This window comes from Bos grunniens, chromosome 2 (assembly GCF_055505025.1).
Source record: "Bos grunniens cultivar Pamir isolate PY7600 chromosome 2, Bosgru_T2T1.0, whole genome shotgun sequence".
Taxonomy (NCBI): Eukaryota; Metazoa; Chordata; class Mammalia; order Artiodactyla; family Bovidae; genus Bos; species Bos grunniens.
In genome coordinates, this window is record NC_141166.1 from 112,248,977 (window position 1) to 112,266,706 (window position 17,730).

Genomic DNA, 17,730 nt, shown 5'->3' on the forward strand with positions numbered 1-17,730 from the left:
CATATCTATAAAATGAAAACTACATAATCTTTGACACTTCAAAATAGGCATGCAAACAGGATAAACAAAAAATAAACTGTATGATATTGAGTGGATTGTACTAATTCTAATCAATTGCTTCTTCTCCTCAAAATTCTTCAATGTATAACATAATCTGACACATTTACCAGATATGAAAACCACCAGGGTAAAAGACAGGCAGGAGTGGAGAAAGGCACAATGTTGGCAAGACTACTGGAGCTGGAAAGAGGGATCAATACAAGGAAGTCTAAAAATAGAATTTAAGCAACTGATAAGTGAGCAATTAACTAGAATGAGTGCCAAAGGTATGAGAAACATACAATGGGAACCAAAAATAAATGATTCATTTTGAGGATAGATGGCAGGGAGTTGGTGAGAGGAAAAAGAAAATAATGTTCAGAACAGGCCTTGAAAGCAAAATTCAGTTTTAACTGCAAATTGAGAGAAAGGGTATTTCAGGCTTTAAAAAAAAAAACCCAAAAAACAGAAATTTTAAAAATGAATTTCTTTCTTTTTGGGTGGAGGCGGTTGTTGTCTGGAGAAAGATAACAAAGAGAGGGTATATAAAGATAACAAAGAGAGGGTATATAAAGATATGTAGAAGTGATATAAAAAGGCAATTTGAGACCAGATAGTGGAAGACTTGGAATGCTAAAACAAAGAGCTGGAACTTTATCCTATGGGCCATGGGATACCATTGAAAATTTTAGGAAGTGAGAGACATGATCCGACATGTGCTTTCCCCAGCAGCAATGTGAAAGATGGACTGGAGAAAAGATAAGCTGACTGGGGGCAGGGAGACCAAGCAGTGGCTACTGCAAAGATCCAGAGGAAAGAGATCGAGGCCTGCACCAAACAGTGGGAGTGAAAATGAAAACACAATGGGGATTTTCACCCATTGCTAGAGGCTTTTTGTTTTATTTATGGTTTTAATACTGTCAATTCACACCATTCAAAATAAGAATATACAATGAAAAAAGTCTTCCTCTCACCTCTTCCCAATCATTCAATTCCTCACTCCAGAGGCAATTAATTTCTCACACATGCTTCCAGAGACTTTTTTTGTGCATAAACAAGTAAATTTTATATATAAGAGAGATATATAGAGAGATGCCAATATGCATGCATGCATGCTAAGTTGCTTCAGTTGGTCTGACTCTTCGCGATCTATGGACTGTAGCCCATCAGGCTTCTCTGCCAGCAAGAATACTGGAATGGGTTGTCATGCCCTTCTCCAGGAGATCTTCCCAACCCATGGAATGAACCCATATTTTTTACATCTATCTCCACCAGCACCACCTGAGAAGCCCCATATATGCCAATGTTGCTGCTGCTGCTGCTAAGTCGCTCAGTCGTGTCCAACTCTGTGCGACCCCACAGATGGCAGCCCACCAGGCTCCCCCATCCCTGGTATTCTCCAGGCAAGAACACTGGAGCGGGTTGCCATTTCCTTCTCCAATGCATGAAAGTGAAAAGTGAAAGTGAAGTTGCTCAGACGTGTTCGACTCTTAGCAACCCCATGGACTGCAGCCCACCAGGCTCCTCCGTCCATGGGATTTTCCAGGCAAGAGGACTGGAGTGGGGTGCCACTGCCTTCTCTGATATATGCCAATATATACATACAAATATGTATGATTATTCTTATCCATGTCTTTTTAACACAAATAATAACATATTATTCACATTGTTCTTTACATTTTGCTTTTTCACATTCAGTCCTTTAAAAAGGTGATTCAGCTATACAGCAAATACCAACACAATACTGTAATTATCCTCCAATTAAAAAAATTTAAACAAAAAAGTAATTTAGCAATATATAAATACATACCCACAAATATATATATATATATATATATATATATATAAAAAAAGAACTATCAGTCAGTCAGCTCAGTTGCTCAGTCGTGTCTGACTCTGCAACCCCATGGACTGCAGCACACCAGGATTCCCTGTCCATCACCAACTCCAGGAGCTTACTCAAACTCATGTCCATTGAATCAGTGATGCCATCCATCTCATCCTCTGTCATTCCCTTTTCCTCCTGCCTGCAATCTTTCCCAGCATCAGGGTCTTTTCCAATGAGTCAGTTCTTCTCATCAGGTGGCCAAAGTATTGGGAGTTTCAGCTTTAGCATCAGTCCTTCCAATGAACATTCAGGACTGATTTCCTTTAGGATTTACTGGTTGGATCTCCTTGCAGTCCAAGGGACTCTCAAGAGTCTTATCCAACAACACAGTTCAAAAGCATCAATCCCCACGGATTATACACTCCATGGAATTCTCCAGGCCAGAATATTGGAGTGGGTAGCCTTTCCCTTCTCCAGGGGATCTTCCCAACCCAGAGACTGAACCCAGGTCTCCTGCATTGCAGGCGGATTCTTTACCAGCTGAGCCACAAGGGAAGCCCATAAAGAACCATAAAAATGCTCATATTCATTGATAAAGACTCCTTTATCAATGGAATGAAAAGGGCCAATTTCTATAAGAAATTTAAAATAATTAAGAACTAAATATAAAACAAGAAAATATAAGAGATGGGTTATGGTGATCTTTGTTCTCTCACTTCACAATTGAGTTGATTTCTTTAATTAGCAGATATTAATTTTCAAAAGGAACAATACAAAAACATTTCAGTTAGTATTAACAAAATAAAGCAACTAAGTGTCCATTTGATGTTTTTAAACTATGGTGTTGGAGAAGATTCTTGAGAGTCCCTCGGACTTCTAGGAGATCCAATCAATCCATCCTCAAGGAAATCAGTCCTGAATATTCATTGGAAGGACTGATGCTGAAGCTGAAACTCCAATACGTTGGCCACCTGATGTGAAGAGCTGACTCATTTGAAAAGACCCTGATGTGGGAAAGATTGGAGGAGGGAGGAGAAGGGGACGACAGAGGATGAGATGGTTGGATGGCATAATTGACTCAATGGACATGAGTTTGAGTAAACTCCAGGAGATGGTGATGGTCAGGGAGACCTGCGTGCTGCAGTCCATGGGGTCACAAAGAGTCGGATACAACTGACTGAACTGAACTGACTGAAGTGTCCATTTCTTTTTGTCACAAAGGTGTCTGATATCTAATACCTGAATCTTTTTGCCAACTATCACCACTATATACACAGATTACATACAGACAGAAATACCAACACTCTTAACTTTAAAACTATCAGGAAATGGAGCAGCCTTAGCACAAACCACCAAGGACACAGTAGCCAACAAGGAAAACAATTGCTTTCGTGGACATGTACTTGGAACAGGCTTTGCCAATATCTGGGGTTATAAATGATGCCAGAGAATCACTTACCCTGAGGTATTTTGCTAGTGTTTTTCCCAACTCTCCTAGTCTATTTTAACTGAAAGATAAAGTGCATAGCTCAGAGGGAAAAAACACAAGTCTTCTCAGCCACAAGGAGTCAGTACTTGACTTCTGCAGGAGACAGTTAACTAATTAACTCATTAAATTAGAGACAATTACTTGGCAATGTCACTGAGCCTGCTGCCTGAACAGACAAAACAGAAGAGGGAATTTAGAACTGAAACTAGAATCTACCCACAGTCAGCCAAAAGGCTAGAACATTTCCTTAACAAAGAAAAGCAGGTACCTCAAAAATGGGTGATATGTTTAAACTAAAAATATTTTTTAAAATAAGAATGACCTATCTATTTTAAATAACTTCATTACTTTTAATGCTGATTTTAATTGACTGGATAATAACGCTTGCTGCTGCTGCTTCAGTCATGTCCGACACTTAAACAAACAAAAAAAGGAAACATGGCCTAAAGTAAGGCAGCTAGAAACAAGAAAAGGTTAAGTGGGCTTACTAGACTTTTTCTGCTAACCAAAATGACTTGCATGTTTACACTAAAAATGAAAAAAAGCAATTTAAGACAAATTTTTGGATCTCCTAGGCTAACACTTATGCTAAAAAATTAATATATTAATTTAGTTGCACAATATTGTTTCTATTTTGTTCCTATCAAAGACTGAACTAAAATGACTTGAAATGAAATTAGCCAAATATTATATCCATACTCCAAATAACTTTAGAGTTAATCATCTGCCATTTCAAAGATGTTTCTTAAGCAGTCAGTCATAAATCCTTCTTGGGCAAGAAGTCAAGAACACATAAAAGACATAGATAAGAAGTAGCTGACAGTATCAGAAAAAAAACACGTGGTTTATTTTCTCAATTAAACTTTTTTAAAACCTAACTGAAGTGCTTTAATGTAAAAGTGCCCATAGCTTTGGCATTTCCAGAAATATTTTGAGTATAGTTCATATGTGTTTGAAAAAGCCTTGACATTCTGAAGCATGAGAAAGAAAATGGATCTTAATGAAAGATTAGAATCTTTATATATTTAATCAAAATCATTGCTGATTAAAGACAGTATGGTTTCATACACAGATTTATGTTATACTTTCACTGAACTACCTCTATCTTCAAAAGAGACAATCACGTTTTCCAGAAATGTTCTATCAAGCCAACAGATCAACACATCAAGACCTCACGTGACTGTAGTTAACTGGATACTAATAACTCCTTTGCAATTTTACCAAATATAACCTTAAGTAACCTTTAGAATGTATGCAACCAACATCACAGGTTAATTATAAAGCAGACTTTACAAAGAGTTTACATACTACATTTCCACTAAGGGAAGAAAAAAAAAGGTTAACTTAAAATTCAAGAACACGAATGAGTAAATAGGCCCAAACAGTTTTAACAAGAACATGAATGAGTAAATAGGCCCAAATAGTTTTAATGATATAAATTAGCTGTTTAAATGGTGTAAGTTTAAAAACAGAGATTTTTTTATTTTTATATTTCTAAAAGATTTTCCAGAAATTATAAAGGAAAGTTCTGATAGGCTGTGACTAGAAAGTTGGTTACTTTTTAAAAATTATACAGTGTGTCAAGATCAAGGATTTTCTTTTTCAGTATGCCCACCAAAACCAAGGTAATATATCTAGAAGCACTTCTTATTAAGCCGAAAATCTGCTTTAATCTTTCAGGTTATTTTGCATTCATTTTAAAACATTTATCAAGTACCAACTTTGTGCTGGGCACCAGGCCTAGCACTAGGGATGCAGAATCAAGAAAACATAGTTCCTGCCCTCAAATCACTCAGAGACCATGGCATGATGGACACTGAAACTAAGGTCAGAAAAGAGGTTCTAATCTCCTGTGTTGTTAAATAGTAGAGATTTCTGGAGCAAACACACACTTCTCAGAGTCTCTTTAATGAGAAATTACAGAAAGGTAGAAGGCCCAGGGACGGGGGAGCCTGGTGGGCTGCTGTCTCTGGGGTCGCACAGAGTCGGACACGACTGAAGTGACTTAGCAGCAGAAGGCAGTGGCATCCCACTCCAGCACTCTTGTGCCTGAAAATCCCATGGATGAAGGAGCCTGGTGGGCTGCAGTCCATGAGGTCGTTAGGAGTCGTACACGACTGAGCGACTTCACTTTCATTTTTCACTTTCATGCATTGGAGTCGTACACGACTGAGCGACTTCACTTTCATTTTTCACTTTCATGCATTGGAGAAGGAAATGGCAACCCACTCCAGTGTTCTTGCCTGGAAAATCCCAGGGACGGGGGAGCCTGGTGGGCTGCTGTCTATGGGGTCACACAGAGTTGGACTCAACTGAAGCGACTTAGCAGCAGCAGCAGCAGCAGATCTTTTTTAAGGGAAAAAAGTGAGATCTTGAACATCAAAGTATTTGAAAATTATAAAGCTAATGCAGATTGACATAGTTAATCTAAAATGCTTAGAAACACAGAAAAGCAGCAGATCCCAGTTTTCCTCCTTGCATTCTAAATTTTTCTGCTTCTGCTCAAACATGAAGGAGTTACTAACTCTTCACCCTTATTCTAACCAAGGTTTCCTTAGGGTTGGCTTCTACTATTCTTGGGTTTATCAGAAAATCAGTCCTGACTGGTCTAGGCAGCTTCATCTCTGCTTATCCAACATGTGGCTGTAACATGAGTCAAAACAAACTGTTCCTCCCTGACTTTGTTCCAATTGAGATAAACTGACAATTTCAGATTGCAACATCCTTGCGATTTCTAACTCTCAAAGGACAATGTCATAAAATTTGGTAACTACAAATACCACACAGAGCATTTCCTCCACAGAAAAAAGAATTACATGAGCAAAGGAAGAGAAAGACTTCTACCACAGCAAGAGTTGAGCACATGAAGCTAATCTTGTTGTCCTTCACTATTACTGCTCTTACTCCTACTGCAAGCCAAATTTAGTCCGGAATGCATGCCCTTTCACTACTCAAGCACTCTATGTAACAAGCAAAGACCACAACAGATCCAACAACACAACTTTTGTTACAATAGTGCAATGTGGAATTCAATAGCAGAAATAATATTTTAATGAGAAAAAATAATTAATACATATAGCCACATGGATTTTAACAACTCTATGAAGCCACGTTAATTTTTTAAAACAGATTTTAATGAGTGACACAAGATTTTTCTGGTATTTACTAAAATCTACACATGCATTTTTTAGGAAAAGGCAGTTTTATACATCTAATTAGCATTTTCAGTTGCATATTTCACTTACACTGGAAACAAAACCTATTTAATATTGCAAAAAAAATTTCTCCAGAAATCTGCCTTTCTCAGATTGTTTCATGAAATACTATCTTTTTGCGTTAATATGTGTATTTTTACTATCTGTTACATCAAGGCCTACTATCAGCTACCATGCAATGTCTAACAAAGTGCGGAGGTGGAAGACTCCAGTTACTCACTGAAATTAACAGAAGTTACCATAATAAGCTAAGTCTTTCAAAACAATTTAACCCCTAAAAATGGCCAAAAACCTTGGAAATAATGACCCCAGAGAATTCAGTAACTGGAACTAGAATGTTTCATAGCAGATTAAGTTGAATAATTTGCATTGTTCTTAAAAATACTTCAGTTTCTTGGTCTAAGTAACCATGGGAACATTCAAGGGGCATATATATTTACAAGCCCAGACAAATCACGTGTTTGATAATCAAGGTGTAGCTCCCAGGTGTATCGAATGCTTTACTGTTGGTAAGCCTTGATTACATAGCAAGATTTTTGCCATAAGGAAAAAAGGCCTTTTATCCTGGCAGGGAGCAGTGACAGATCAACAAAATGCAATGTAGGAACCGGGCCTGGATCCTGATTTTAATAAAACAACTTAAAAAAAAAAAAGAAACAAGCATGGAAACTACAACTCTGAATTGAAATTCATTTATTAAGGAAAAATTTTAGGTGCAGGAAGTATTGTGGTTTGTTTGGTTTGTTTTTCAGAGTCATCATCTTTTAGAGATAGACACTGAAGTATTTATGGATGCAGTGATAAGATGTCTGAGAATTGCTTCAAAATAATCCCCTGCAGCTGCAATATAAATGAAGCAAAATTATCCATGATAGTTGAAGATTCGTGATGGTAGATGGCAATTCATTATGCTATTTTCTTTAAATTCATATGTTTGAAATTTTTCATAATAAAAAAGGCTACCCCAAAAATGAGATGATTCTGTATGTACTACCATACCTGCATTGCCATACAATATTAAGTAAATAAGCCAAGTTGTATTAACATACATAAAGCAAGTCTCCTCCATTTACTATATAACCTTGAGCAGGTTGCTTAACCGTTCTGGGGCTCAGTTTTCTCATCTATAAAATGGGAATATTAATGGCACCTACCTTATAGAGTTGTCCTGAGAATTACATACAGTGATTTGTATAAAAAGCTTAAAATAGTCCCTACAACATAACAGTTAACAAACAATAGTACAGTTCTAGAAGCCATGGCACTGGTTTCAGTGAGCCATGTTTCAGAAATTTCAGCAGTGCTAAAAGAGAGCTGAACAGAACAGGGAGATGATTTTTCACAAATTACAAACATAAAGAATGAATTGTAAGTCTCTCTTTCAGGTCTGCGTCTTGGTATTCCTTGGTTGGACTACTATTCCTTCTCTGGTTAAGACAGAGCAACAGAAGGTTTAAATGAAAACTCTGCACATACTTCCAGTCTCCCAGTTTTTAATCATGGCTCTACCCCTTCTCAGGATCTATAGATTTGAGAGAGAAATTACCTTTTGTGGAGATATTTCTGATTATGGGGATTTGTGAAGATCTTCAGATGTATATTTTAAGAATGTAATTAATAATTAACTGATTACATGTACATAATCACAAGTACTTATTAGCATCCTTAGTCACTTTCTAGGTCCAGCACAGTTACCTGGGGAACACAAGGGACTGAGATCCTTTTCAGGAAAGAAAAGTCCTCAGCTCAGAAGAAAAGGAAAAGGACAAAGAACTAAGTTTTATCAGGTTCTCTGAGTGCCAGGCACTATTTACACATTATCTTATCCTTGTAATATCCCTATATGCTAGATGCAGTTATCCTTTCTTAGACAGATGAGAAGACAGACTCCCACAGAAATCTAAACACCTAAGGTCACTCAGCAAAAGGGATCAAAGAGGATTCAGATTCTGGTTAGACTACAAAGCCCATGTAAGGTTCTGGCTACTTTCTGTTGCCTCCTGGATAAAAAGGAGTCAACCAAGGCCCAGATCAAGATATCCTAAGAATGCTACGGACAGGAGGAAATTAAATTGGAACAATCACAGTCTACTCAAGGTAGAGTAGAAAATCCATGAGAAAGCACAGAAATATATGAGAAAGCTTACATTTCAATATGATCTATCTTTAAATACAATCAATTTAACATATAAACTGAATCATTCAACTTTCAAGGTGAAAGACCTCCGACAGGTTCCACAACATTTTTTTAGAAAAGAATCCAAACTCTTCTTCATGGTCTATAAACAAGGTCCTGCTTGGTGTGGTTCCTTCAGCCTCATCTCTTACTGCCCATTCACCCCCTCACTCACTGAGGCCTCAGGAGCACTGGCCTCATTTTTGTTTGTTGAACATACCAAATCCTATCCACATCCAGGCCCTTGCACATGTGGAATTCTCTCTACTTACTTTTCAGTTCTCAGCCCTGATATCACTTCCTTACGGGCCTTCACTGGCCACCATCTTGAAAAATGATCACCTTTTCCATCATTCTACTTATTGGAATTGTCACAATCCTGTGATTAATATTTCTTTTTTTTTTAATGTGTGGTCTTTGTTATTGTCTGTCTCACCCCTACCCAGAATGTGAGGTCATACCTTCATTAAACAGCTCTGTCGTACCTACAAACCTCGCACAGTGCCTAGCCTATTTATTGACTGGTAGTAGGACATAGATCAGAGAAGACAATGGCACCCCACTCCAGTACTCTTGCCTGGAAAATCCCGTGGATGGAGGAGCCTCGTGGGCTGCAGTCCATGAGGTCGCCAAAAGTCGGACACGACTGAGCGACTTCACTTTCACTTTTCACTTTCATGCATTGGAGAAGGAAATGGCAACCCACTCCAGTATTCTTGCCTGGAGAATCCCAGGGATGGGGGAGCCTGGTGGGCTGCCGTCTATGGGGTCGCACAGAGTTGGACACGACTGAAGCGACTCAGCAGCAGGACATACATAGCATTTAATAACTCTAATGTTTTAATCTTAATTATTTTTCATCTGTCTAGTTAATTCAAGGATAAAGTCTTCACTATGTTGCTAGCACGCCCTTAATGCCTAATACTTTTTTAAAAATAAGAACTCTATATAGTTTATGGCAAATATTTTATAAACTAAAGATAAAGGCTATTATCTTCAATTCCTATAGCCTGAAAAACTGGTGAAAACCTTAATCAGGGTGGCTAAGAAAACTATAGATCCCTTTCTGTGTGTCTCTTACTGGTTTCTTCAACCCAGTTCATGTTGGGGAGTCTCTTTTAACTTCATGTTCTGAATTACTACGAAGAAGGCAATGGCAACTCACTCCAGCACTCTTGCCTGGAAAATCCCATGGATGGAGGAGCCTGGTAGGCTGCATTCTATGGGGTCACTAAGAGTCGGACACGACTGAGCGACTTCACTTTCACTTTTCACTTTCACGCATTGGAGAAGGAAATGGCAACCCACTCCAGTGTTCTTGCCTGGAGAATCCCAGGGACAGGGGAACCTGGTGGGCTGCCATCTATGGGGTCACACAGAGTCAGACACGATTGAAGCGACTTAGCAGCAGCAGCAGCAGCTGAATTACTAAGTTCTTACTTTTAAATTATGTACTTGCTCAAAATTTAACACATATACATTGAGATTTTGTTTTTATTTCCCCTGAATTCTTACCTCAACCCCGTTAACATTATCTATTCTTCTGTATATACACCTGTCTTTCCTCATTTATAAAGAAAAAAAAAGTGCTAGTCGCTCAGTTGTGTCCCACTCTTTGTGACCCCATGGAGTACAGCATGACAGGTTCCGCTGTCCATGGAATTCTCCAGGCAAGAATACTGGAGTGGGTAACCATTCTCTTCTCCAGGGGATCTTCCTGATTGAACCTGGGTCTTCTGACTGCAGGCAGATTCTTTACCATCTGAGCCACCAGGAAAGCCCCAAGAATACTGGAATGGGTAGCCATTCCTTTCTCCAGGAGATCTTCCTGATCCGGGGGTCAAACCTGTGTCTCCCACAGTGCAGGCAGACTCATTTATAGTACATTTGAAATCCCTCTAAATCAGCTGGAGTAAGTCTAACTCATTCTTTTTAGTATCTGCTTAATTTTCCACAGTTGTTATTTCATAATTTTCCTACCACTGCCCTTTGATAGCATTTATTTTGTGTCCCCCAGCTTTTTTTTGTTTTTGAGGAACAACTGAGTGCTGACACTAACAATCTAATACATATATATTCTTATGAGTATTTTTACCTCTCTGGGATAAATATCCCCAAAATAGGATTGTTTCTTTAACTGGTTATCTTTTTATTTTAAACCATTGCCAATTGCTTTGCAAAGAGTCTTTGTTTCCACAAATGCACTGTGAGAGCACCTTTTTTCTCCACATTTGGCCTCAGTAGATATTATCATCTTTCAATACCTGATTCTCTTATTTTAACTGTAATATTGTGATACACTTCCTACACTTTGGAAAACATAGCCCTAACTCATATTTCAACAAAATAGAAAAGTCTCCTGCTAAAAGCTAATTCCCTTTTCAGCTGCAGGTTATTGCCAAAAGTAAATAAATACATAATATGTAAAAAAATATTTATTGAATAAAGGACATTTCTTTCAATTAAAAATTTATGTTATCATAAAAACCCTAAAGAAGAATCACTGTTTGCTTTACATTAGCAGCAGCATCTTCTACTTATTTTCTAATGTAAAATAAACAAGACAGAAAAAAATGGATTTTCATAATTTGATATGGGATACGATCTTCTAGTTATACTGGTGATGAGAAAAAGGGATAAAAATAGTATTTGATTTCTACATTGCCACACATTTTGGGTCTAGCATATATTATTCTACAGTCTCAACATGTATTGCTTTTATCATAGGATACACTGGTAAATGAACAACAGAAAAATCTATCAACTTAAAAAGAAAAAAAAGAGATCTTCAAAAATCATTCACTTAAAACAGTTTTTTGCTTTTGGGCAGCACTGTACGGCCTGCAGGATCTTCATTCCCCCAACCAGGGAATGAACACAGGGCCACAGCAGTGAAAGAGCCAAGTCCTAATAATCACTGGACCACCGGGGAAGTCCCGTAAAACTGCTTTTTGATAAACCTCAGTTCAGTTCAGTCGCTCAGTCGTGTCCGACTCTGCAACTCCATGAATCACAGCACGCCAGGCCTCCCTGTCCATCACAACTCCTTTGCCACAAAACACAGACCATACCAGATTAACTCTTCATTTTTAAATTTGCCAGGTTTATAACAAACAGCCTCTGACATCCCTGTTGTCCTTACCTCACCTTCCTCTTCACTGTTTCCCTTGTCTCCTTTTGCTACTATATACCTCTGATGTAGCAGATTTGGGTCAATAATAGTGTGTGGCTGAGAGAGGTAAAAGAAGACATAAATCCAGAATTGACGGTTTCAAGGGTACTAACAGTAAAATATTAGCTTGATAGCTGGTTGTAAAATTACAGCAGTCTAACACATAAGAATTCATTTGCTGTGCTCTAATTTTAAGTACTTGGGGGGGGCAGGAAAAAGAATCCTAGTGAATACTATTGTTCTTTTCTTTTAATTAATAGAAAACACAGCTTATCAAAATTTGAGAAATGATGAACATAAAAAAAAACCTATTTCTCTATACTCAGAATCAAAATGCTTACTTACTCTTATCAACTCGCACATAAATGGACTTGCACATAAAATGGAGCGTCATTAAACATAGGTATAATATCACTTTCAAACAGGAGTATTTTGCCTTTTACAAAACAAATGACTGTTAGCCACACCAGCTAGTTGTGAATTTAGACAGTCAATGCCATAGTTCTAAATTTTCCAGAATTTTTCAATTGCATTCTAAAATTCAAAATTATATCTTCTTGTAGTCTTTAATTAGCTCAAATGACCCTGAATTCAAGTGACCCCTCAAATCCTACCAAAACAAAATTATATTAATCACAGAAAAATCTAGATTTTACTCTTTGACTTGACCCTTTTCTGTGACACTCTAAACTCCCATGAGGCCATTCTCCTTCACTTCCACTCCTCCTCCTTCCATTTCAATTGATCATATCACTTATAAATCAGTCCTTTATTCCCTGTCTTGTTTATTTTATAATTAATTCTCCTAATCCAAGGTTTCATCTACCACCTATACAAAACTTGTATCTGACTTCAACTTATTGGGACACATGTATTTAGCAACCAAACTTTAACAATCCCCTCACCCAACTCCTCAAATAGACGCCTTATAAATTAACATCTGTCATAAAAATGCTAGATTCACTACTCTTTCCTTTACTTTCATATTTAATACCACATTCAATTGATTTCATCCCTTCCAAAGTCCCTAGTATCATCCTTCCATTCCATTTCCCCAGCCATCAGCCACTCCAGGTCATTATCTCCCACATGAATTATTTCAATGGCCTCTTAACAGATCTCTCTACCTACTTTCAACCTCTCCACACTTTATCCAACATACACAAAGAGCTGCCAGAATTTACCCACTTCAATTTGCCCACTGAGAAACCCAGAGTGCCTTCCTACTGTTTCAAATCCAAAGTCCTTGGCCAAATGTTCTAGATAGTCACAGTGGAAAGGTATTATATTTCAGCACCTAAGAAACCAATTTTTTTTTCCTTTAATTTCTTAACAAACACAGTTGCAGTTAGACTTTTACATGCCTCTAGCTTTTAGCACGGAGAAGGCAATGGCATCCCACTCCAGTACTCTTGCCTGGAAAATCCCATGGATGGAGGAGCCTGGTAGCCTGCAGTCCATGGGGTCGCAAAGAGTCGGACACGACTGAGCAACTTCCCTTTCTCTTTTCGCTTTCATGCACTGGAGAAGGAAATGGCAACCCACTCCAGTGTTCTTGCCTGGAGAATCCCAGGGACGGGGGAGCCTGGTGGGCTGCAGTCTATGGGGTCAGAGAGTCAGACACAACTTAGCGACTGAGCATGATTTAACAGGGAAAATAATGCTATCTCCTAAGGTTGTTAAAGAATCCGCCTGCAATGCTGGAGACCCAGGTTCAACCTCTGGATTAGGAAGATCTCCTGGAGAAGGAAATGGCAACCCACTGCAGTATTCTTGCCTGGAGAATCCAATGGACAAAGGAATCTGGTGGGCTACAGTCCATGGGGTCACAAAGAGTCAGACACGACTGAGTGACTAAGCATGCAGAAAGGTTGTTATGAAAATTAATAAGATATCCTTACCTGAAATATTGTAAATTAACTATACGTCAGTTTAAAAAGAAAAAAAATTAATACCCGAAAAGACTAAGCCAATGCTCAGCATACTTCAGAATGATCAGTAAATGATAGCCATTGTCATTATTATTACATGACCACAAGGATCTAGAGAAATCAATTTGACTATCATACCAGAGGCTATAATTTGCCTTCATTGTTCTGGACTCCCTCAACCACAAGTTGTGGGACATGGGACAGGTCTCAAAGAGAGACTAGTCACGTTTACCTGTCCATTCAAGTCTGGGCTCAATTCTCCCCTTTAATTATTCATCATGTTAGTGTCTACTACTAAACTAAATACAAGTACATACATGACACACAGTAAATAATTCCCAGTGACTATTCCGATAAATATGTTAAGTTGCTAAAGAAATGCATAGTTAGTATGTATTTTTGCCTGCTATTGTTTCTAAAATATTTAAAAAAAATATGCATCTAAAACAAAACTGTTTCTAAATAATGCCCTATAGCTTCAAGTAACTATAGTTTGAAGTATTTAAGATATAAATTTAAAATCTATGTTACTTGCTAATAGCCCTCAAACTGATTCAACTAACTATATTCTATATCAAGCTGTTTCAGTTACCAGAAGGTAGTATCTATGTTCTGACCCTTATCAATAACTCTTGGGTCAATGCTTTACCATTACTGCTAAACATGTAGTTAATGAATTCCACAAATTTTCAGTATAAAAAGGGTATCATCAAAATAATGTGTAAAAAGATAAAATTTGAAAGTTTTCAAAAAGCTAGGCATAGTCCCAGCCCTCTCCTTTCCAAAATCAAATCCATATAGAATCACAGATTTTTTTCCCACAAGATTTTTAAAGCTGAAAGGACTTCAACTGCCATTTCCTTATAGCCCATTGAGTACTACATGAGAAGATGAAACCCACAGGTAAAACCACAAGATAGGGGCAGGACTGGCAATTGAACCCAATGTTGCCAACACCTGGTCAGTACTCTGTTCAATAGTTCATGAAGCATTTCCACTGATTTTTCCTTTGCCTACTTAATTTAGAAAACAAAATTAACTACATCACATGAATTCCTCATGAAACAATTGAGCACATGGCGTGGTTAACACTGACATATTTTTGGTTATTTTCAAGAATACTTGTGAGAAATCAAGGTTTCAAACCACAAACAGAACATTTCTATTACAATTACTTTTGTTCTGGAAATGATGCTTCCCTTTACCAGAGTTTATAAAATTTAAGATTCTCATTTTCACTAATTGGTCATCTATACAGCCGCCTCCCCAACAATAGCTTAAGCAATCCACATTTCTCAGATAAAAATGTCATCTGCACCAGGCTGATGCACATGTTAGAATCTGTTCCTAATATAGAATCATAGACTTTTGGAGTTGGAAGGAACCTTGGAAGATCACCTCTCATTTTACAGAGGAAACCAACACCCAGCAAGGACCTGCCCAAGGTCAAAGTTGCTATACAAGCACAGGTCCAGAATAGACCCGTTCTCAAAAATTCTCAAAAGAATTCAGAGAAAAATACAGTATTTGGTAGGTCACCTAAGCTTGTCTCCCTTTATATGTACTTAAACACAATTTCCTGCATGCAGAACTTCTGAAATTAAGAAATGAAAACAAAAAACTAAGTCAATTTTTTAAAAGTCTACAGCCAAGTAAGTCACTGATCATAAAAATTTAGCAGAACTGAAGGTGGATTCTTGCAAGAATCACATAAAGTAACATTTTGTAACACAACCCCCAAAGCCCATGGATATAATAAAAATAAATGGAGGAAGAAAAGACACACACAAATTAAGAATAACTATATTATTCTTATCTCTGTAACAAATTGCACAGAGTTGCTTAGAAGCAGGAAAACTTTACAAACATAATTTTCAAAGAACAAAGAATTTTAATCATACCTATCAATTGCACAAGTGTGCCAATATGTTTTGAAATTTTATTTTGGTCACAATGCTTAAAGGGAAGCTGCAATTTTTCTCCTTAGTGATTTTTTTTTAATGTCTTAAGTCATTAAAAAAATAATTTGAGGGAAATCTATTTAATCAAATCTTAATAAGAGTTATAATCTATATTATTTATTCTCATGTTCTGAAGGAAACATGAAAATACTGATAAAACATTCCTGAAAGCGAAGGCCTGAAAAATACTAGACTTACACGTTCCCCCCATCCCACCCCTACCAAGAAGCAGCACAGGACAGAAGCCATTACCTGTAGGAATATGTTTCTTAACTCCTGAGGATCACCTCGCTTGGTTGTCTGTAAGGGAAAAAAAAAAAAAAAGCCAGTTAATGCTTCACTAGAGATCACATAATCTCTGCAGATTAGAGTTCACAGATGCTAACAATCAATGCTCTTATCTTTCACAAGTGCATCTAGTTGAAAACAAATTAAAAGCACTAATACTGATAACAACTGTCAAATTGGAGTTGTGCGATCACACGGTGGAAAGACAGGTGTGAAAAGCCTAAGAAACAGCAAATCTATCAGATAGATTTCCCCTGGGCTGGAAAGGAAGGGCCATGAGGATCAAGCCCTTACTTTACTCCACATCCACTAGCGACACAGTGAGCATCCACCCACCTTCAAACCAAGAGTCCAGCAAGAGTAGAAACAACAGCAAAGTTGGAACACCCAAATTAATCGCATGGCCTACTGGCCTTTCTTCCCGTGGAAAGCAATGCAGAATATAATTATCTCCACGCCTCTTTCTTTCTCCACCCAACCTAAAATAGTGAAAGCAGCTACAACGTTTCTAAATACTTTAGACATCCTGCCACCTGCAGCTCAAATGCCAACCGCTGCCCCTGGCTCCAGAGGCCCCCAAATACTCAATTACTCACCCCCTCCCCCACCACAATACACGGATGCCTTGGGTATCCCCGGCTTTCCATGCCACTTCCTCCCACTCCCTTTCTGATGCCCTCCAACTGCTGGCTCACAATCCCATGTACCTAGGGCAGGATACTCCTCCTCCTTCACGGACCAGTGGTCCTTACAAGCCCCTCCAACTCACAATCCCTCCTCCCTCCCCTCCCCCCGCCGGGCATCCTCTCCCTCCGGTCCAAGCCCCGCACAGTTCTCCCTGGAGCCCCAGGACACGCCATCTAACAATCAGGCCAAAAAGTCAATGGGAAGAGGTGAGGGGCTGCAGGTAGGGTCCCTGGAATGTCTCTTATGAAATAAAGGCAGCAGCAGAGAGTTAGAGTCACCTTGACCGCCATGCTGTGCTCGGAAGCCGGGGACGAGCGAGTGAGCGAGCAGGGCCGAGCTGTCAGGGCGCGCGCGCGCCGCCTCCCCGGCCGCGCCCGCCCTCCCGCTCGCCGGCGCCGCGCGCGTCTCTATGCAAATGAGCCCGGGGCGGGCGGGGCGGCTTGAAGGGCCGCGTCCGGGCCAGAAGCGGCTGGTCAGCAGCGCGGAGGGGGACCGGCCTCCCACAGGGACGACCTCGGTGCCAAGCCGTGGGATTCCGACGCGCCGCGTGGTTGCCAGCAGCTGAGTAGCTGCCAGGAAAGCCCCAGGTCTCTTAAGGCCTCTTGGAGGGTGTGGCTTTGGGCGCCGACTTCAGCCTAAGTCGTTTTCCCTTGAGACTTACAGAAACACTTGAGGCCTAGATTGAGCAGGATTTCGAAGGATCAAAGAACGTGTCTCAATAATAACAACAATAATAATTGAATTGTTGACGAGAGGGAAATACTGACAATAAAACAGACTGGGGCTCATTTCTGGGGCAAACCTAGGTAAACATAATTTGAGAAATATGCCCTAAAATTGGCATGGGATGAATACACTTAATAGAGTGCCTCCTGAACTGTTGTAAAGCTTTATTAGTAGACTCCACCTTCCTAATCACCCAGATCCCTTTTTGGTTGAGGTGG

General features: G+C 39.0%; 1 protein-coding gene across 3 annotated transcripts in view; it reads right to left on the bottom strand.

Annotated features, from left to right (window-relative positions):
• Nucleotides 1-17,102, bottom strand: part of SLC25A12 (solute carrier family 25 member 12) — a 98,504-nt gene extending 81,402 nt beyond the window's left edge. For 2 of the 3 annotated variants that reach the window (XM_086358073.1, XM_086358081.1), the window contains exons 1-2: nt 17,065-17,102; nt 16,064-16,111 (exon numbers count right to left, since the gene is read on the bottom strand). In XM_086358073.1, coding sequence (XP_086214199.1) covers nt 16,064-16,111; nt 17,065-17,076 — 60 coding nt within the window. In that variant the 5' untranslated portion in view covers nt 17,077-17,102. Of the gene's footprint in view, nt 1-16,063; nt 16,112-16,435; nt 16,653-17,064 lie in introns of those variants that run through there. The other variant, XM_086358065.1, reaches the window with a different exon arrangement.
• Nucleotides 17,103-17,730: the final 628 nt, after the last annotated feature.